Here is a 22380-nt window from a genome sequence, read left to right as displayed (position 1 = left end):
TCAAAGGTGATGTGTAACACACGGCTGGCTCTTTGGGCTGGACCTCTGTGCACTGTATGTCTGACTCAAAGGGTAAGATGTCTGCAGATAGAAAATATGGGATTAAGGAACTGGGTTATTGAATGTCTCTCTCTTCTTCCCTTTCTCTTCTCCTGTAGAACCCCAAAGGTTAACGCTCTCACCTTAGGTAAGTGAACGCCGTGCTCTCCATCTGCCTCGGGGCAGGGTGCTGTAACCAGTTTCTTCACTGGATAAGGGGAGCAGGCCTCTTGACTTCAGAGGACTGCTGTCCGTCGTTTACTGCACGAACGGTAAGTTTCGAGTAATTCTAATGTCTTTAAAGTCTTTAGTAATGATGTTTCTTGTTTTGCAGGGTTCCGGCGATGGCGGATGACGGGCTGAAGTGAGTTGAAGATGGAGCCTGTGTGATGAATAGAAGCGCCTGGAAGCACGTAAGTAAGCGCTTGTTGCCTGCTTCACGATGCGCTCTAACTGTCTTTTTATTTTGCAGATACAAGTTCGGAGCGGCTGCAGGGTGCCGGAATACCCACTGGGTTAGATGTGGAAAGGAGTAATGGCACGTGAGTTTTAAAGTTCCCCAATATCTTTAAACGCACCTTGTTTTGTCTTTCAGATGCGGGATGCAGCGCCGAAGGCCTCCGGAGCGCACGAAGAGTAGGTAAGCCTTTGTCTTTCAGATGCCGGAATGCAGCGCGAGGCGTTGGTGACAGCCGATGGACCAGGTAAGTGAAGAGCTGTCACTGAAGACCGTAATGCTAACCTGTTCTTTCTTGTCTTTATAGGTGTTGCTGAAGACTGGATTCAGGATGGTAAGCCTTTTTCCTTAGGCCCAGGATCAGATGCAGAAGACACGATGAGCGTTCTGCTGCAGAGGATGCAGAATAACGCAAAGCAAGATTCATCCATCGGGTGTGGTTTAAATAGCCTCCTGTAGTGCTTAGGTGTCTCCTTCCACAGCCACGCCTAGGTAAGAAAAGAGTTCCTGCTTTCCAGAAGAGTTCCAGTGTTCTGAATCTAGGGAGTGGCTCCTGCCCCACCCAACAGGAAAAGTAGTTCCAAACAGAAGAGGATCAGAGGCTCAACTGGCAGGCAAGTAAGCAGCATGGTCTGCTGCAGGTAAGTCCACCCAAGCATTATGAGCCCGGCGCTTCCAGCGCTGGGACTGGGCATATTTATGAGCCTGGTGCCACTGGCGCCAGGACTGGGTCCAAAAGGTCCCAATTGGGACTGGTTGGCACTCGGAACCTGGGTTATGGATCTGCTTCCAAGGGAGTTGGGAAAACCCTGACCTTTTGGAAGCAGAGATCATGACAGTCTCCTGATGTTTCCACTGCCTTCTCCAAGATCAAAAATGCACTTTCCATTGCCCCCGCCCTTCCTGACTACTCTAAATCATTCACCCTGTTCTGTGATGAGAAAGGAGGATATGTCTTATGCGTACTCTCACAGAAGCACAGGGACCTACAGCGCCCTGTAGCCTATTTTAGCTCGCAGTTGGACTCTGTAGCCTCTGCCTTTCGCAAATGACTGAGCGGTAGCTGACTGCCCTTCTCTTTACAAAAGCTGACCTTGCCCTAGCACACCACATAAACGTAACAGTACCACACTTTGCATTAGCACTCCTCCTTGGGGCTAAAACACAACACCTATCTGCTGCATGTCTTACCAAATATGAAAAACTACTCCTCTTTGCCACCAACATCCCTCATCAGTTGCGCCCCACTCAACACTGCCTCCCTCCTACCCACACCTGATGTGTGTCTCCCACACGACTGCCTTGCACCGGTTGACGCATCATCACCAAGAACCCACCCCAAGAATATCCCCCTCCCCAATGCAGACTTTCTTTTTGTTGACTGGTCTTGTCTTAGAGATACAACAGGTAGCGTCCAGGCAGCTTTTGCCGTTTGCACCACCTTTGAAGTGTTAAAAACTTTTCAGCTCTCATCAATACAATCAGCTCAAGTTGCTGAACTCATTGCCCTCACACAGGCTTGCGCAATTGCCATTCAACGCACAGCCACTATATAAACTGATTCACATTATGCTTTTGGTATCTCGCACGACTACGGGACCCTCTGGAAACAGAGTTTGCCTAACTTCACAAGGTACGCCCAGTCTTGATGCATCCTATGTTGAAGCCCCGCTTAATGCGATCTTGCTATCTACTGATTTGGCCATTGTGAAGTGTAAGGCACACACTCGACTTTCTGACAGCGCCTCGCAGGGTAACGTGCTGGCTGATTGCCAGTCTGTAAAAACAGCACCTCCAATCGATGACGAACAGCAAGAGGTCCAGGACAAAGACCATCTGCCAGCACCAAAAACGCAACAAAGCTGCAATCTGTAGGGACATAGGATAATGACACCCCTCTTTAGCTGCCCACTGGGGTGGGGGTCCCAGCAGCTAAATCCCTGGTGACTCTGCATCCAGAACTCCTCAACGACGAAGTTACACTAGCGGCCCCAAGGTACAACTTGCGGTGTGCAGCCACCATCTTACCTGACATCAGCAGGTGAACCACATCTACCGAAAGCACGCCACTGCTGCGCCTGTCTCCTACGGGTGAACCATCACTCTCCATGTTTTTTCACCAAGCAACTACAATAACACTGCGCATCGGGAGTGTAGGTGCTTAAATCCTCTAGCCCAAGGGGGTTTTGGAGGCCAGCTGAATGTGCTCAGCGCCTCCGCTGATTTCTTCCAGCTCTACGCATCTGTCATCCTTGCAGGGATCCTGAACTTTTGCATCATCCTCTCTCCCGTCTCCCGGATCCTGTAACAGACATTCTTTGGAACTTTTGGGCACAAGGACACAATCTCCATCGGGTGGGACTGCTAAAGCTAGGAATAACGCTGCTATTGCATTATTGATGCATTCACTGTCTGAATTGTTTCCCACATGTTGCTGTACCTTACCATGGTATTTGTGCTGCCTCATCCTACACCGACACTAGCACCTTCCTCGGCTTCTCTTGGGCCTATGCTGACCTAATAAATGTCTCTGATTGCTATGTATGCTCCCACACTCTTAAGTATGCCTGTGGAGGGATTCCCTTCATCTACGTCTCGTTAAATCTTGCTGAATGGTGTTATGTCCTCCTGGTCAATGACTCTTCTTGTCCCAATTTGACCCATCCTTTCGCCTAGCTACACCAATACTTTACCTCCTAGGATACCTACAGCATTTGTTCCACACGCTCTGATCTTTTTTATTGCAATAGGAACCTCGCCTTCAATGGGCATCACACCAGCCTCCTATGTCCTTAACAGAAGTGCTACCACCACCACCTATAATGACACATCTGTCAGTAGGATAGGACATTTTCATAGTAATGGTACACCTAGCACCGCAATAGCTTGTTACACCCACAGAGGGTTATATATTCTTTGTGGGGCTAGTGCCTACCAACGTCTACTAGCTAACTGGACTGGTCAGAGCACCATTGGGTTCATTCGCCCAGCATTCCACCATGTGCCCCTTTTTCCAACAGCTCACTACACACCCCCACGGTCCAAACGCAACACCTAGACATGGTTGAATGGCCTCATAGGATTTCTGATCCCGAGCATTGGCACTACAACCAACAGGACCGATCTTCACTCCCCATCATTCCTCCTCGAACAGGTAGCCAATAACACTGTAAAAGGAATACAGTTTCTTAAAAGCTAACAAGTTGCACTCAGAGCTATGGTCCTCCAGAATAGAATGGTGCTTGAATATTTACTAGCTACCCAAGGGGATACCTGTAAAATGATAGGACAAGAATGCTGCACCTGAGTACCGGATAACTTCTCTCAGGTTGAGAACATCATAAAACACCTCCAAGGGGTTGGTGTACCACCTTAGATGGTATAAACAAAGGTTATGCAGGCTCACTGTTAACTTGGATTCAAAACACTCTTGGTTCGCTGGGCTCTACCATTGTACACTATTTTAATCATTGTTGTCATAATTGCTGCCTTTGCAATGATAGTGTTTCTTATTCAGTGCTTTCTGTCATGATGTGCTTGGGAAGATGCCTCCAATGAACAGGAAATGATAGATGTGTTGGGGCAAAGGTCTGATGCCCCATTTTATGCATTTTTGAATTGGGACCTTAGAGGCCGACCATCTGGTCTCTGAAGCAGCATCCTTTCTGTGACAGTCCCTGTGCCTATCCACCATATCCCTATGTCACCAGTGTACCTGGGAATCTTTGATGCTATGTCCCAAACCTGCTCCTTTTGGTCTATGCCCTGTCTTGGGGATGACCAAACCTAAGGGTTGATTTGGCAGAACTGTTATGCAATGCTACATTAGGCTCCCTCATATACCCTTAGGCCTCAGATCCTCCATTTAGCCTTTCCTTTTACCTCACTCTGAACATGCCCAAACCCCTCCTGGTGCAGATTAGACCAAGACCCTGTAGCAAGGCAAAGGGACAGGATGGACCTTCTCTTCCGCTTGCTCTCTACAAGTATAGCATTAGCACCATATATGGTAGATAACAGGGTTTCTGCAAATACCGCGGATCCATATTACAACACAATGTACCTGGACGGCTTCGTCTCAATGTCACAAATAAGATGCTGACAGTTATTTCCAAAGTACTGCAAATGCCATGCCAAGTAACACCCCCATTGTTGAAATGCTATAATATATAAAGTTATGATCTACTATATAACCTGCGTTCTAAGGGAGGCCCCTTCAGAGAGCTCCATGCGTGCCGCCTGCACGCCACTTCTTCTGTATTTTCTTGCTTTTCCGCTGATAATCTCTCTGTATGCTGTTTATTTTCTATCTAATACAAGAAGCTTGGTTTACCCATCGCCTCCTTATTGCTGCAAGCTGAGGCTTATGCCGAGGTGACCCTTGGGAAGGGGCCATCCTTGGCTACCACAGTATGGAATGTAAATTGTGAACTCTTTTTCTAATGCCTGTTTTAACAGACAGGCTTTTCCCAGGGACATGCCTAGTCGGGATTTATTTCACTGTGCCATGATATACAAATATTTTGTCTCTCACTACTTTGCCCCATCTCCTCCATCCCATCCCCCATAGCTTATTTCCCACCATTACTGACTGTCTTTTCCCATAGTTTATCTTCCTGTAGCTCTGTTTGAGCCAGCAAAGTGATCCTTATATTCTTATCCTAGAATGCCAGCTACATGTTTAATCTCTTAACTGATTTCATTTTGAGCTGCCTTTGTCCCCTTAATTGTAACTCAGGAGTGTTCTTAGGTAGGGTAACTCAGCATGATCAATAGCCCATACAATCTAACCTAAGCGGTTTCAAATTCCTACTGCTACCGTCACAACTTTAACCATCAATTAATCTGAGTGCAGCTGTTGTTTGTGTGATTGATGAGCACAAAGCGAGTTTCCTGAAGGAAGCAGGCATTCTAGTTTCTCATTGTGATGGATTCAAGAATGACTAGTTTGGAATGCATTTTCTTTAGTCCTGCCTCTCATCCATTTAATTCTTCCTTCTTCTAGTTCAATGACCAGATGATCAGTCCCAAGCACTTTGTAAACATCGCTGGAAAATCCACTCTGAAAGACTGGAAAAGAGCCATCCGCCTGGGAGGTACCATGCTAAGGTATGAGGAGCTTGAATTATTGGCCTAAAAGACATTTACCCGGATGCAGAATTTCTGTTTGCTTCTGATTTTTCATTTATTTCCTGTGTTTTATATAGTACCATGTGTTATCGTGTGGCCTCTTAAAGCACTTTTACACTTGAATGTATGCACGTTTGATCCACAAATGCATGTAATTAGAAATTGTGGCGAGGGTGAAATGTTTCACACATTGATATGATTTTGGTCGCGTTTCAGTGTGTCCAAGATTCAATCGGAGGCACGGTGGGTGTTGGTCGTAGTTTGGGGTTTAGGAAGATCAATCTTTACCCATGTTGCATATGCCTAACTCTCCCAGTTGATAGACTTAACCAGAGAAGTCAAGGCTATGCTCTCAAGAGGGATGCACATTGGTAGAAATGTACAACGTAAAATACAAAAACATACCTTTAGGGATTGTCCCCACAATATATCTGTAAACATATTTCTGATGTTTGTTAATCTGCTTATAATCACATGCTGTGCATAGTCCGACATCCAGTGATCACTGCGGAGTATTGCATTTTGTTTTTCGTAGTCAAAAAGGAGACGTCGACAAGGCGTGTCTGTAACACTATCTCTATAGTGACGTGCAGTGTACCCATAATCCCTCACGCGTCGAGGTCCCTCAGATTGTTTTTTTCCACCAAGATATTGGTCGCCTTTACGCAGAGCTCCTCGAGAGACATTGCAAAAACTTTATTTACCTTTGGTCGTTCTTAACTTATATTATTACTTACATCCCTCCTTCGGCGTCGTAGCTGCGAAGCTGTTCACCGCCGATCAAGATCTCCGACGGCGGTGCCTTCGACGGAAGAGGTTGTTCGGCATTAGCCGAACATGTGGCCTGGCCTTGACGGCCAAATACAGTAGGGAGAGTGGGGTCGTGGGACATTTATTGTTTCTCTTTGAGAATGCCTTTCCCTTTCTCCTCACTTTCCTTCGGGGTTGTTGTCACATGCAATCGGTTCCTCAGCCATGGAGAGGATACCCTTTAGGTTTTGCCCGCATTGCAAAGGCAAGTTTACCTGGAAAGACCAGCATAAACGGTGTAACCGTTGCTTTCCCCTCGACCACAAGGAAGACGGCTTTGCAGCTTGTCGGCTCCTTAAGCCGAAGACTTTAAAAGACCGCAGGGTCAAAAGGTAGGCAGCCTACGCCATGTCTAGGTCTGATTCATCACCTGCCGCCGAAAGTGACGAGGAATGTCACAACCTGACGTCCGTTTCGGAAGTCGTAGACCTCTCTAAGGAGCGTTCACGCTCCTCGTCTGTCTCCGGCCCCGACAAGCTCGGCTCACGCCCTGCTTATGGGGATGAACACCCCGGCGACAAGGACGCACACAGAAAACACTCCCATAAACACGCGACCCACGGCTCTTCCTCGTCGAAGACGAAGAGAGCGTTAGCACCAACGGAGACGCAGGTCCTACCGGCGGCCTCCTCAGACCGTAAGTCTTAAGCTCCCCTCGCAACCGCAAACGCGACTGGGCTACCCCCAGATAAGGGCCCTATCACTAAAGGCGCCAGACGCGCATCGGTCAGAGCGCCTGTCGGCGTAGAGCAAGCGACACCTGTAACGTCGACACCGGAGGTACCCTCGACAGTTTAGTTGTCGAGAGCCTGGCTCTGATTATTTCCACCGATAGCCAGAGACGGACGGCGAAAGAAACGTCGATCACAGCTCATAAGGCCTGGGAGACGCGGAAAAGGTCAGAAGGAAGGCAGGAACCGCCCCCTCTGTCGAGAGGGACTCCTAGCCTACCAGAAGGATTTTCAGAAGGCGAGGGGAACCTTTCTTTGACGTTATGGGATAGGTCAAAGCGTTTTCTAACGGAAGGCCCTCCCTTATTCCCCCCCCCTGACCGCTCTGGGGTACCTCACGAGACCCTAGAGAGACTCCAGTTCTGTATGGACAAAATGGAGAAGTTTATGGAGACTCAGAACCTTCCAACACCCAAGAGATCACGAGAGGGACCTCCGGAGGATCCCAGGGCCAAGTACCGTAGGCTGTTTGATCCCCACCAAGAGGAGATAGATTTATGACCTCACTGGTGAGGACCCCCACTTTCAGGAGGAGGATGAATTCTTAAGCAATGAAGGGGAACAAAACCTAGAGGAGGAAGGTTTTGAAGACAACCCAGATATGGTTGATAAGGGCTTCGGAGAAGACCCAGAAGAAGGCGCTTCACAGCCCTGGCAGTCCCCATCAGCGTTTTCAGACCCTGACGCCATAAACCTGTCCCCACCCAAAGACTCACCTATTAGGAATACGTCACCTATAGATGATCAACCTACCTTTAATGCACTACTACGCAAGGCAGCAGCGCATTTCGAGATCGAGACAGGGGAAACTTCTCCTGACATCGACTTTGTAGAAAAGATCATTAAGATCCCCCTGTCAGCCAAACCATTCCCCTTCTCGCCTCAGTAAAGAGACAAATTATTCCTTCACTAGCCATTCCCGCGTTGATCAGAGGGGTCAACACGAGGATAGAGAAATGTTGTCCTTCTCCATCGGACCCGTTATACATCAGGGGCCACTCTGTACAGACTCCTTAGTGGTGACAAATACTAGGAAGAGAGCAGGGGTCCCGCTGTCAACTAGCGAGGCACCACCAGATAAAGAGGGTAAAAAAATTGTATGCCCTAGGAAAGAGGATTACAGCCTCAGCTGCCTTTTCCGCAAGAATTGCCAACATCAACTCTCTGCTGGCAAGTTACGTAGAAGCAGAATGGAGCAAACTACGTAAGGACATTGAGGAGGTACCGGAACCCCTAAGTACTCTGCTTCTAGCCACGGTGACTGAAGGGGCCTTAGTCAACCAAAGCATCATTAAAAATAATCTGGATTCTGCAGAAACGGCTGGCCGTTCCCTAGTCCAAGGAATCCTCCTCAAACGCCATGTATGGCTACGTAATTCAGGCTTTAAACCTGATACACAAGCATCTCTAATTAACAAACCTATAGAAGATGCAAACCTCTTTGGTAAGGCGGTGGATGAGGCACTAGAGACCGCAAAGAAGGAATTTGACACCATCAAAACCCTAGACCAAATTTCAAGGCTTCCCAACAAACGTGGTTATGGCAACAAACGCTTTTTACGAGGCCAATGCCAGCAGCAACAACAGCAGCAGGCAACTGGTCCTCTAACCAAGGCACCAGTGTACAATAAAACCAAAGAGGACAACATCGTGGCAAGGGAAGAGGTCGGGGTCCCATCCCTAGAGGTTCCCAAGCCACCAACACCAAATGACTCAGATTCGGGTCCCCTCCCATGCATCGCCGGTTGGGGGCCAGTTAACATCCTTTCTTCCAGCATGGGAGGGTATAACATCAGACCGCTTGGTACTATCAACCATAGCCCGCGGTTATTGTATAGAATTCAACAGTTCCCCTACGTACAGAACCTCTAGGGGTGGGACCCCGACCTCTTCCCTTGCCACGATGTTGTCCTCTTTGGTTGGCCACAACACCTCGCGATCCTTCTTCAAAAAGTGGACCAACTACTAGAAAAAGGAGCTATAGACGTTGTGCCTGTATCACATGTAACGGAAGGTATTTATTCAGTGTACTTCCTTGTACCCAAAAAGGACTTAACCATGCACCCTGTACTAGATCTGCGCCCAGCGAACAGGGAGATTACATGACAACACTGGACATGAAAGATGCATACTTTCATATTTTAATGTTGCCAGCGCACAGGAAATACCTCAGGTTCATGATAGAGGGCAAACACTACCAGTTCAGAGTGCTACCCTTCGGCGTAGCATCAGCGCCAAGCGTATTCACGAAGGTACTGGCAGTGGCAGCGTGTCATGATCACTGCTTCCAAGGAGCCAGGACCAGCCCAACGTCCTTGGAAGCAGGCCCCTAATCCTAAGCCTAGGCACCAGCCGGTCCCTACTGGGACCTTTTGGACCTTGTCCTGGCGCCGGTGGCACCAGGCTCATCAAAGCCATCGGTCCCGGCACAGGAAGCGCCGGGCTCATAATATGTGTGGAGATGCTTGGGTGGACTTACCTGCAGCAGACCATGCTGCTTACTTACCAGCTACATAGGAATCCTCTGTAAGCCGGAACTATTTTCTTACCTGGGTGGGGCAAGATCCACGCCCTGGATACAACACTGGAACTCTTCTGGAACAGGAACTCTTTTCTTACCTAGGCAGGGCCGTGGAGGAAGACGCCTCATCACTCCTAGGCTATTTAAACCACACCCGATTGATGAAGCGTGCTTCGCGTTATTCTGCATCTGCAGCAGAACGCTCACCGAGTCTGTTCCAGCTTTTCTTCTTCCGATCCTGTACCTGCAAGAACAATACTTACCATTCCAGTATCCAGTCTTCAGCAGCGCCTGTAAAAGACAAACAACAGGTTAGCACGACGACTTCACATGCAACGCATTCCTTACCTGGTCCATCGGCAGCGACCATTTCTTCACACCGCACCTCCGCCTGTGGAGACAAAAGCATAGTTATTACTTACCGGCAATCCGCGAATTCCGGATGTTTTCAACACTGCAATCCAGCATCTGAAAGACAAAAGAAGAGACATTAAACAGGTATTTACTTACGCCCATCACGCTCTCCACAATAGAGCGCCTGCAACTACTCCAGCGTTTTCCAGCACCTCTTCAGCACGAACTCACAGCTGTGAAGGAAAGGGACAGTTAAAGCGCTTGCATTTACTCACTCATTTCCAAGCGCTTCTTTCCAAGGTTCTGGCTCCAGTTTTGGCTCTCTTCATTCCATCTTCTAACGCTAGAGCCCTGCAAAACAAATAGAAGAAAGCATTATTCCGAGCCCTGTTCAATACTTACGTGTCCACGCACCTAAAGACTATATGGACTAAAAGGTGTCCGGAAACTCACCGCTCGTGCTGTTAACGGCGGTTTCGATCCTCTGATGTTAAGAGGCCTACGTTTCACCCAGTGAAGGAACTGGCAACGGCACCCTGCACCAGACGCAGATGGAGAGCCCAGCATTCACCTATCTAAGGTGAGCACGTTGACCTGGGGGCTCTACGGAGAAGCTTAGACGAGAGAGAGAGAGAGAGAGAGAGAGAGACACTCAATTGCCCAGATCTTTAACCCCATATATTCTTTCATCTGCAGAAATCTCACCCTTCGGTTCGACACACAGTGCGAAGAGGCTCAGCCCCAGAAGCCAATCGAGTCCTGCACATCACTTTTCGAGTCAGACTCCTTCCTGCCTAGACCAGCGCCTCCGTGGGAATCAGGTGAGCGTTACAGAACGCGAAGCCACCCACAAAACACCTACCCAGGCGCAATGGAAACCTCGGACACAGACCAACTGGCCCGATTGCTTGGGGAACTAAGAGCAGAGGTACATGCAGCTCGTCAGGAAACAAACTCTTTGAGAAGAGAGCCGATAATATCCAAAGAGCGAACGGAGGACCTCGCTAGGCAATTACTACAAACGCAGGCAGGACAGACTCCTTTGCCCGCTCCAGGAGTAAGTTACCCTTCAGCATCCTCAAATCCAGTGCAAATCAATCTACCAGGTAATGTGCCTTTGGCTCCACCCGAACGCTTTTCTGGTGACCCAAAGAAATTTGCAGTGTTTATCAACCAGTGCCGCCTACACTTATGTCGCCCAGCTGCCTTTCCAACAGACCAGACCAAGGTGGCTTTCGTGCTTTCTTATCTCAGTGGCAGTGCCGCAGATTGGTCGATCCCTTTGGTCACTCAGGATGATCCGGTCCTTCACGATTTTCAGGCCTTCCAGTCCAGCATGGAGAAACTGTTTGCAAGACATGCCCAAGGGCGGGCCTTGGACAATGAACTCCTTTCGTTACGACAGGGTAATCAAGACCTCTTGACTTATATTGCCTCATTCAATAGACTTATAGTGGAAACTCAATGGCCGGAGGATAAAAGAATAACGCTTTTCTACAGAGGCCTGCGTGGAGAGCTCAAGGATGTTAGCTCAAATTGTGAATCCTCCACAAGAATGCTCAGACTATATTGACTTAGTTGTCCAATTAGACCACCGATTACAGAACAGGAAGGCTGATCGTTCCAAATTTGATACCTGAGTATTTTCTAAACCACAGACCTCTACTAGGGGAGCCGACACCGTGGAACCCATGCAACTAGGGGGCATGAAAGGACCTTTAACTCAAAAGGAGCGGGAAAGAAGAAGACATCTGCAATTATGCCTCTATTGCGGAAACTCGGGGCACTTTCTTTGAGACTGCCCAGTGAAACCAGCTAAGAAGGCTGTAGGAGCCGCAGATACCTTTACCCAAAATTCTGAGCAGGGAAACGACCTAGCCCGACAAGTGTAGAGGTCCTCTTGCCGAGCGTTAAAATCTGTCCCGTGACCTCGCATTTCGTGGTGCCTATGGTCCTCATTAGCCCAGAACGTCCGGATCGTTTGCATGCAATTGAAGCTTACATCGACAGCGGAGCAATCGGTAATTATGTGGACCGTGAAATGGTATCAAGGATGAATTTACCTCTTGTCCCTAAGGCAGTAAAAGACGTCATTACTACAGTGGATGGAACGGAGATAGCCTCCGGACCAGTAACGCATGCCACCCAAGAAGTGACGTTAGTGAGCCAAGATGGACACCGGGAGAAAATCGTGTTCGATGTGATCAAGGCCCCTCAGTTCCAGATCATTCTGGGAATTCCTTGGTTAGAGAAGCACAATCCTCAGATCGATTGGCGAGCACAGACGGTTCAGTTTCCAGAATGTTTCACCACTTGTTATCCTCGGCCTGATGTTTCACTGGCAGCGATCTCTTCCGAGGTTCCCAAATTACCTCCCGAATACCAGGAATTCCAAGACGTCTTTCGGAAGGACCAAGCTAACACCCTGCCTCCTCATAGGTCCTACGACTGTCAAATAGACCTGATACCTGGAACAACTCCTCCTTGCAGTAGGATTTATGCCCTCACCGAGCCAGAGAATCTTCACCTCAGACAATATCTGGACCAATACCTAGCTAACGGGTTTATCCGTCCTTCAAAATCTCCAGCTTCCTCGGCTTTGTTCTTCGTTCCGAAAAAAGAAAGGAGACCTTAGGACTTGCATAGATTACCGCGCCCTGAATCAAATCATCGTTAAAAACAGATACCCGTTACCTTTGATCCCTGAACTCCTGGACCAAGTCAAAGACGCATGTATATATACAAAGTTGGATCTCAGAGGAGCCTAGCACTTGGTACGAATAAAAGAGGGCGATGAATGGAAGACGGCATTCCGCACCAAGTATGGGCTGTTCGAATATCAAGTGATGCCCTTTGGACTTTGTAACGCTCCTGCCGCTTTCCAGTATTTTATGAACGATGTCCTTAGAAAACTCATAGATGTGTGTGTTGTTGTCTACATTGATGACATCCTCGTCTATTCATCATCTGAAGAGGAACACCAGAGACACGTCAAAGAGGTTCTCGAGAGATTGCGTCAACATAACCTTTTTGCTAAGCTTGAAAAATGCGTTTTCAACGTAACTGAAGTTGAGTTCCTGGGATTCATATTGTCACCTGACGGAGTCCATATGGATTCAAAGAAAGTCGATGCAATCATTAAGTGGCCATCACCAACCTCTGTAAAAGGAGTTCAAAGCATGTTAGGCTTTGCTAACTTTTACCGCAGATTCATTCCTGAATTAACTCGGATAGTCCAGCCCATCACCGCTCTGTTAAAGAAGAACAAACATTTTGAGTGGTCTACTGAAGCAGAACAAGCTTTTCAGGACTTAAAAGCTAAATTCATTTCTGCACCTGTTCTAAAACATCCTCGCCCAGAACTCCCCTACATCGTGGAAACGGATGCTTCTAGTCTTGCTATGGGGGCAGTTTTATCACAGAGATCGGTCTCACACCAATTACATCCTGTAGCCTTTTGGTCCCGCAAATTCTCGGCTCCCGAGATCAACTATTCAATTACAGACAAGGAACTTTTAGCCATCAGATCGGCCTTTAAAGCCTGGCGGCATTATCTTTTGGGAGCCAGACACACAGTCACCGTAATGACTGATCACCGCAATTTACAATATCTGAAGACAGCCAAAGCTCAGTCTTCCAGACAGCTTCGCTGGGCTCTGTTTCTGGCTGAGTTTGACTTTATAATTACTTATCGACCAGGCAGTAAAAACGGAAAGGCAGATGCTCTCTCCAGGATGGGAGTAGATGAACATTTGACCAATCCAGAACCAATACCCATAATCCCAGAACAAAGGATTTTGGGTTTGGTCAGCGCTCAATCCTTTGAAGACATCAAGACTACAGTCAAATCACTCCTAAACCCGGCCGATTTGCAGGACTGGCAATTAAAGGGAAAAGAATTCTCAGTGGATCAAGACCTACCATATTTCCGAGGACGATTGTACTTGCCCTGTGAGAAAATACAAAAACAATTAATCTCCTGTTATCACGACTCCCTAATGGAGGGTCACCCTGGCATTACCAAAACCATGGAAAAGATCAAAAGACATTTCTGGTGGCCATCATGGAAGAAGGATATTAGAGACTTTGTAATCTCCTGCGGTGTGTGTGCCCAGAATAAAAGTCAGAAGGAGAAACCAGCCGGCCTATTACACCCATTAGACATCCCTCCCTGTCCATGGCATACCCTGTCCATGGATTTCATCACGGACTTACCTCCATGCTCAGGGTATAATACCATTTTAGTAGTCGTGGATCTATTCTCCAAGATGGCTCACTTCATTCCCCTGAAGGGCCTACCTTCAGCTTCAATATTGGCCCGAGAATTCTTAGAAAACATCGTTCGGTTACACGGTTTTCCCTCGGTTTTGGTCTCCGATAGGGGAAGTCAATACATCTCCCACTTTTGGCGAAGTTGCTGTCGTCTAGCCCAAATTGATGTAAGACTTTCAACCAGTCACCATCCCCAAACTGACGGACAAACCGAGAGGACAAATCAGACTTTAGAGCAATATCTACGTTGCATGCTCCAACAAACTGAAAACCCTTGGAAGGATATTCTTTGGATCGCTGAATACGCTTACAACAATTCGACTCATTCTGGAACCGGGAAGACTCCCTTCTTCCTATTATACGGACACCATCCTAGAACCTCTAACCTGGATCCTCCCCAAGAATTCGAAACACCTGCTGTGGATTACTTGCACTCGGAGATCACTCGTGCTTTTAAGGAAGCCACTGCCCATCTGCAAAGAGCTAAAGCTCAATTCAAAAAAGGAGCAGATCGACACCGTAAAGAGGCCCCTCACTACGCAGTAGGAGACCAGGTCTGTTTATCCACTAAGCACCTGCCTCTAAAAGGACCCCGCACCTTCATCCCAAGATACCTTGGACCCTATCTCATCTCTGCCATAGTTAATCCGGTGGCTGTCAAATTGGAATTACCTGCGCATATGAAAATACATCCAGTCTTTCATGTCTCCTTATTAAAACCAGTACAACCAGAAACCCGATTGACTAAACTCCCAGAACCTGTTTTGGTAGAAGGAGAACTTGAATTCGAAGTAAAGAACATCCTAGACTCCAAAATCTCCAAATCTAAATTATATTACCTGATTGATTGGAAAGGATACGGCCCCCAGGAAAGGTCTTGGGAACCCTCAGGATATGTCCACGCACCTCGCCTGGCCAAGAGATTCCATCTGAATCACCCCGACAAGCCAAAACCCCCGGAGAAGACACGCTTAGGAGGGGCCTTGAGGGGGGGTGCTGTCATGATCACTGCTTCCAAGGAGCCAGGACCAGCCCAACGTCCTTGGAAGCAGGCCCCTAATCCTAAGCCTAGGCACCAGCCGGTCCCTACTGGGACCTTTTGGACCTTGTCCTGGCGCCGGTGGCACCAGGCTCATCAAAGCCATCGGTCCCGGCACAGGAAGCGCCGGGCTCATAATGTGTGGAGATGCTTGGGTGGACTTACCTGCAGCAGACCATGCTGCTTACTTACCAGCTACATAGGAATCCCCTGTAAGCCGTAACTATTTTCTTACCTGGGTGAGGCAAGATCCACGCCCTGGATACAACACTGGAACTCTTCTGGAACAGGAACTCTTTTCTTACCTAGGCAGGGCCGTGGAAGAAGATGCCTCATCACTCCTAGGCTATTTAAACCACACCCGATTGATGAAGCGTGCTTCGCGTTATTCTGCATCTGCAGCAGAACGCTCACCGAGTCTGTTCCAGCTTTTCTTCTTCCGATCCTGTACCTGCAAGAACAATACTTACCATTCCAGTATCCAGTCTTCAGCAGCGCCTGTAAAAGACAAGAAACAACAGGTTAGCACAACGACTTCACATGCAACGCATTCCTTACCTGGTCCATCGGCAGCGACCATTTCTTCACACCGCACCTCCGCCTGTGGAGACAAAAGCATAGTTATTACTTACCGGCAATCCGCGAATTCCGGATGTTTTCAACACTGCAATCCAGCATCTGAAAGACAAAAGAAGAGACATTAAACAGGTATTTACTTACGCCCATCGCGCTCTCCACAATAGAGCGCCTGCAACTACTCCAGCGTTTTCCAGCACCTCTTCAGCACGAACTCACAGCTGTGAAGGAAAGGGACAGTTAAAGCGCTTGCATTTACTCACGCATTTCCAAGCGCTTCTTTCCAAGGTTCTGGCTCCAGTTTTGGCTCTCTTCATTCCATCTTCTAACGTTAGAGCCCTGCAAAACAAATAGAAGAAAGCATTATTCCGAGCCCTGTTCAATACTTACGTGTCCACGCACCTAAAGACTATATGGACTAAAAGGTGTCCGGAAACTCACCGCTCGTGCTGTTAACGGCGGTTTCGATCCTCTGATGTTAAGATGCCTACGTTTCACCCAGTGAAGGAACTGGCAACGGCACCCTGCACCAGACGCAGATGGAGAGCCCAGCATTCACCTATCTAAGGTGAGCACGTTGATCTGGGGGCTCTACGGAGAAGCTTAGACGAGAGAGAGACAGAGGACACTCAATTGCCCAGATCTTTAACCCCATATATTCTTTCATCTGCAGAAATCTCACCCTTCGAGTTCGACACACAGTGCGAAGATGCTCAGCCCCAGAAGCCAATCAAGTCCTGCACATCACTTTTCGAGTCACAGATTCCTTCCTGCCTAGACCAGCGCCTCCGTGGGAATCAGGTGAGCGTTACACAGCGGCCCACTTGCGCAGGTTGTCCATCCCAGTATACCCTTACCTCGACGATTGGCTCATAACAGGTGATTCTTACGAAACATGCTTCTCAAATACCCAAAAGACTGTAGACCTTTTGTTTCAACTGGGCTTCTCCATCAATGAGAAGAAGTCCAGTTTAGACCCCAGCCAGATCAAACAATTCCCAGGGGCTCTTATTCGAACAAAGGACGGCTTTGTCTTCCCCTCCAGCGAGAGGGTCCAAAACATGCGGTTTCAAATCCCTCAATATGTGGCCGGTCGAGAGGTGACGGTACATAAAGCAATGCGCTTACTAGGAATGATGGCGTCATGTACTTATTTGGTACCTCACGCGCGCCTGCGCATGCGCCCAATGCAAGAGTGGCTCAACAGCCAGTGGTGTCAGGCCAGCGGACAATGGGACGATCTAGTGGTGGTCTCGCAGGCCTTGGTTCTCTCGCTACGGTGGTGGTCAAAGGAAAACCTGGTAATAGGGAAACCATTCGCCACCCCCGCAGTGGAAGCCACTCTAACCACAGATGCATCCCTCACAGGATGGGGGGGGGGGCTCACCTATCACATCAGACTACTCAGAGTTTGGACTCCGAGCGTAGCATCCAAGCACATAAACTTACTGGAGCTACTAGCTGTGTTCAAGGCACTGAAAGCCTTCCAGGCACACCTGCAAGGGAAGACAGTGATGGTCTTCACGGACAGCACCACAGCCATGTACTACCTCAACAAGCAATGGGGCACTCACTCTCCAGGACTGTCCAAGCTGTCCCAGAACATCTGGAAGTGGGCTCTCAAACACAACATGGTCCTACTGTCACATGTACCAGGGGAACTCAATCTGCTAGCAGACGAACTCAGCAGAGACTTCCCTCTGCCCTCAGAGTACGAATGGCGGTTACACGAAGACACTGCAACGTCTTCACACAATGGGGATTCCCAGAAATAGATCTGTTCGCAACTCTGGAGAACTCCCAATGCCAAGATTACGCCTCCAGGTACCCCCAGAACCAATCCAAGGGGAACGGTCTATCGATATCATGGTCAGGGAAATTTGTTTACACTTGAACCGCCCCCCCCCCCCCCGACTCCCCTTCTCAACAAGATGCACCAGGAACAAGTTACCATGGTACTGGGGGCCCCTATGTGGGCCAGACAGCCTTGGTGCGTTCACCTGATGGAGATATCCCTATCTCCTCCAGTGAAACTTCCATGCCCGTACAACATAACATGCTGTCACAGGACAAGGGCAGGACACTACATCCATGCCCTAAGACCATGAACTTAGCAGCCTGGCTCCTAAAATCATAGAATTTGGACATTTACAACTCCCGCAGAGATGCATGGACATTCTCAGGGAGGCTAGAAAGCCTAACACTCGTCACTGTTATTCTAGCAAATGCAAAAGATTTGTCATCTGGTGTCGGGAAGGAGCATCAACCCGGTTGACGGCTCTCCCACACAAATTGTTCTGTACCTGACTCGCCTACTAGACTCGGGCTTGGTGTTTAACTCTATTAAAGTCCATTTAGCTGCACTTTCCGCATACACCACTTCCCAACTTCCCAAGTGTCATGGTGGAAAGTCCCAGTTATTAAAGCCTTCATGGAAGGAGTGAAGAGGATCCACGCTCCCGGATGGGACCTAAATGTGGTACTAAACAGGCTCATGGGGTCTCCCTTTGAACCCATGCACAAAGCAACACTTAAAGACCTCACTCTTAAGACTGCTTTTCTAATAGCTATCACCTCCATTAGGAGGGTAAGTGAACTACAAGCACTCTCTGTACTAGACCCATTTGTAACAGTTCACAAGGATAAGGTGGTTCTACGCACACACCAACATTTATCTCTAAATTCCATGTCAACCAGTCTATAGAACTACCAACGTTCTTTCAAAATCCTTCAAACTTAGATGAGAAGAGCCTGCATACACTGGATGTTCGCAGAGCCGTGATGTTTTATATGGGAAGAACTAGACCATTGAGAAAGACTAATCAGTTCTTTGTCTCAGTGGCAGCAGGAGGAGAAGCAGATGCAGTTTCAAAGTCCACTATTTCTCGATGGATTGTACAATGCATCACTCTGTTTCTCTCTCGCTAAGAGAGAACTACCCTTCAAGCCAAGAGCGCACTCCACTCGAGGCACCGGGGCTCCCATAGCAAATGTCCCTCTTGAGTCCATTTGCAAAGAGGCAACCTGGAGTTCTGTTCACACCTTTACAAAACACTACTGTCTAGATGCCCACTCTAGATCTGATTCGCAGGTGGGACAAGCAATATTAAGACATATTTTTTCTACTGTTCCTTCTCACAACCCACCTCCAACTCCGGGTACTGCTCGCTAGTCTATGCACAGCATGTGATTCTAAGCAGATTAACAAACATCACAAGACAATGCATTACTTACCGTAAAAGCATTTCTGATGGTTGTATCTGCTTAGATTCGCATGCACCCACCCTTCCTCCCCACTCGGATGGAAGGAACATAGACTTTCTTCTATATCTCTCTTTTCTGTACTCACTCTCGTCTAATAGGCTCCCTCAGGGCAGAAATAATACAAACAGAGGGACCTCGACGCGTGAGGGATTGTGGGTACACTGCACGTCACTATAGGGATAGTGTTACAGACACGCCTTGTCGACGTCCCCTTTTCGACTACGAAAAACAAAATGCAATACTCCGCAGTAACCACTGGGTGTCGGACTATGCACAGCATGTGAATCTAGAAACAAGAGGGATGGCGTCCTGCCACTTACTTTTAGTCTCTTTACATATGTTTTAGTAAAGGCTAGGTTATTCAGCATGCTTAATATGGCAAAAGCTATTTCATTAAGCTAACTGTCATACGTGTTCAAAAAGACGAGCAATTGAGCCCTTCAAGGGTGCACTGTAGCTTTTTGTTTAGCCAGTGTTAGTAAATGCAGAAAATTCTCTCTGCATTTAGGTTTAACATGAAACCTTTTGGTTTCCTGGTGTACATATGGATCAAATCGCATTCATCTTATTAAACAAATGCAACAAAGAAAGAATAGCAAATGCTTCAGAGAAATTAACAAACAAAACAAACAAATGCACAATCATTGGTGATTTGCCTAAGTGTGCAATGAATGCAAAGAAACATGGTATATTATTTAAACACAAGGCAAACACCTATATGGAATGTGTGGAGTCAAAACCATGTGTCAGAGAAAAGGCATTATTCCTTTCTGAAACTGGGTTAATTTATTGCTGGCTCCTAGACAAAAGGGACCTAGTCGTTGGTCAACGTCTAGAAACGGATCGAATTATGGAGCGTGATTGGGGGAATGAAGCCCTCAAAATGATGTAGTCCCGTGACGTTTCGGCGGAAAGCCGCCTTCATGGGCCTCGACTAGGTCTCCCCTATGTGAGAAACAAAGGAAAAGGGAGAAAAAAGAGGTGCTCAAATTGTTGTAGAGCTCATCTAGAAGGATTAAATCTGATGCTAGTAATACTGGCATGCAATAAAATCTTATTGGGACCATGTGGGTGAACAATGGTGTCATTGTCCACTGGCTTGTTGGCACTTGGTTACTGACCTGGACAGAAGTCAGAGTGTAGGTGTTAACAGGGAACTGGGAGTGTTGTGTAGCGGACCTCTTCAAACTGTTGGAGGAGATTCCTTCAGATAGGTCGCTGGTGTGCTGGATGCACTAAGGTATGGGGGAAATTATAAAAAACATATATGTATAGGCAGATGAGTATAACCAGAAATGGTAATAATCACGAATGTATAGTGGTGTGCCTGACTAGAATAAATGCCTTAAAATTACCTGTAGGCACAGTCTTGCAGCCGATTGGAGATTCTTGGATGTGCACGGTTGGGAAAATCCTTTTGAAGGATGCTTGTAGATGGCGATCAGGCAGTGGCCCACGTGTTTGTGGGGCTCCCAGGTTTATGGGGTCTGAATTTAGCCGTGCCTTGATGTGGCTACAGGACCCTAGAGTAGGAAACCAGGGCAAAGTTTAAAAGAAGACGCTAAAAAAACTTTTTAGACGCTAATAACATTTCTGAAAGCAGGGGGCGAAAGGCGCCGGCCCGTGCTGTTAGTCCGATCCTTATGGAAGGGTGGAGCTATAAGCACGGATGGGTTCCGTGGCGGGGGCGATCAACCCCCGCCTTCCACGTAACTAGCCCTGCAGGGCGCTCATACCTGCGTGTCCAGAAATGAGTCGATCGCTTTCTTGGACTGCGGATACCGACTGCGAGAGCCGGCGTAGGTACAGTGAAAAGCAGAGCTGTGTCTCGAGTGCGCACAGCGCAGGCGCAAGTATGGAGTGTCTGAGCCCCTGCGCATGCGCGATCAGTGCAGGCCCGGGGGTTGGCATGGTAACCGTTCAGTTTGTACGGGGCGCGATATTTCATTAAGGAAAAGGATGGAAACAGAGCCTCAATTGTGTGGGTTACGATTAGGGCTGTTGGACCAGGGGAGCGTGTAAGTAGAGATTACAGAGAGCACAGATGTAAAGACCCCATATGCTAGTGGATTCGTATGGAGTGAATGGTAAAGCAGTGTGTTGCCGCGATGGCTGTGTGTCTTATTGTACACAAAATAAACAGTGACACAAGCATTGCGAACCTCAGTTATTGTGCACAGCATAAACTGGTTTGCATATGATGATTCAGTATACATATATGCATATTCACGGGTGATACCAAGTAAAAGTGAACAATAGCACATGCAGAAAAGACAAAGTTGGCACAAGATGTAACACATTGCAAATACACACTTCTTGTGCACAACATTAATTGATTTGCATGAAATGATTGCGTGTACATTTTCACGAGTGGTACGTAAGAAAGCACATTGCTAATTAGTGCTCCTTAGTGCTCCACTGTGCAAAAGGTGCGAAGCACCTGACATCAGGAGGACATGTTTATTTGTGCAGTACTGCAGCCTGAGTTACTGGCGGGTGTTGATGGCACACCTTACAGCATGTGAATCTGAGCAGATACAACCATCAGAAATGCTTTTACAGTAAGTAATGCATTGTCATTCTTTTATTTTTTTAATTTTGTTTATAGACATAACCTTTACAAAAGATAAAAACATAATACAAAAAGAAAACCAGATAAAAAAAATCATCATTAAATAAATTGGATGAGTAACTTATACATAGTTCCCAAATCTAAACAAATGCAGACAAGAACCAGAAGGCAAGTAAACACAATATACAGTGAACATAGAATTTAACATGCTTATTCACATCTCATATTCATTACTCTGTATACAGTTTACATGTGTTTTCCAAGAACCAAACTACCGCAAGCTGTAATGATTTACTTTTCCCATGAAGCATTTTCCACCAAAAGTAAGTCTAAGTTGACCCCTGTATCGTTAACAAATTTCCCAAAATACTGTATTCTTGCATCCTAAGAGTGACACAGTCCACCATTAGATGTTCAAGATTTTCAATTGCATCCGGATAATTGCAAAATCTACAAATCAGTGGAAACTCATCTCCCACATGTCACATATGTAAAATTTCACGAGTTGGAAGGACATTAAATTTGTAGCGCATATATTTCTGTCGAGCGCCCTTATCAGGGAACAGAATTAAGTAGGATTCAATTGTGCTCCTTTTTCTAAAATCGCACACAAGA

At 47.4% G+C, this 22380-nt stretch overlaps 1 protein-coding gene across 3 annotated transcripts in view; it reads left to right on the top strand.

Annotated features, from left to right (window-relative positions):
• Positions 1 to 22380, top strand: part of GMEB1 (glucocorticoid modulatory element binding protein 1) — a 921206-nt gene that overhangs the window by 489887 nt on the left and 408939 nt on the right. For all 3 annotated transcript variants that reach the window (XM_069622968.1, XM_069622967.1, XM_069622966.1), the window contains exon 5: positions 5502 to 5605. In XM_069622968.1, the coding sequence (XP_069479069.1) occupies positions 5502 to 5605 (104 nt within the window). The remainder of the gene's footprint in view (positions 1 to 5501; positions 5606 to 22380) is intronic.

This window comes from Ambystoma mexicanum, chromosome 11 (genome assembly GCF_040938575.1).
Source record: "Ambystoma mexicanum isolate Mex_15411 chromosome 11, UKY_AmexF1_1, whole genome shotgun sequence".
NCBI classification, from domain to species: domain Eukaryota; kingdom Metazoa; phylum Chordata; class Amphibia; order Caudata; family Ambystomatidae; genus Ambystoma; species Ambystoma mexicanum.
Note: the sequence above shows the minus strand (reverse complement) of the source record. Positions and strands in the feature narration are given on the sequence as shown.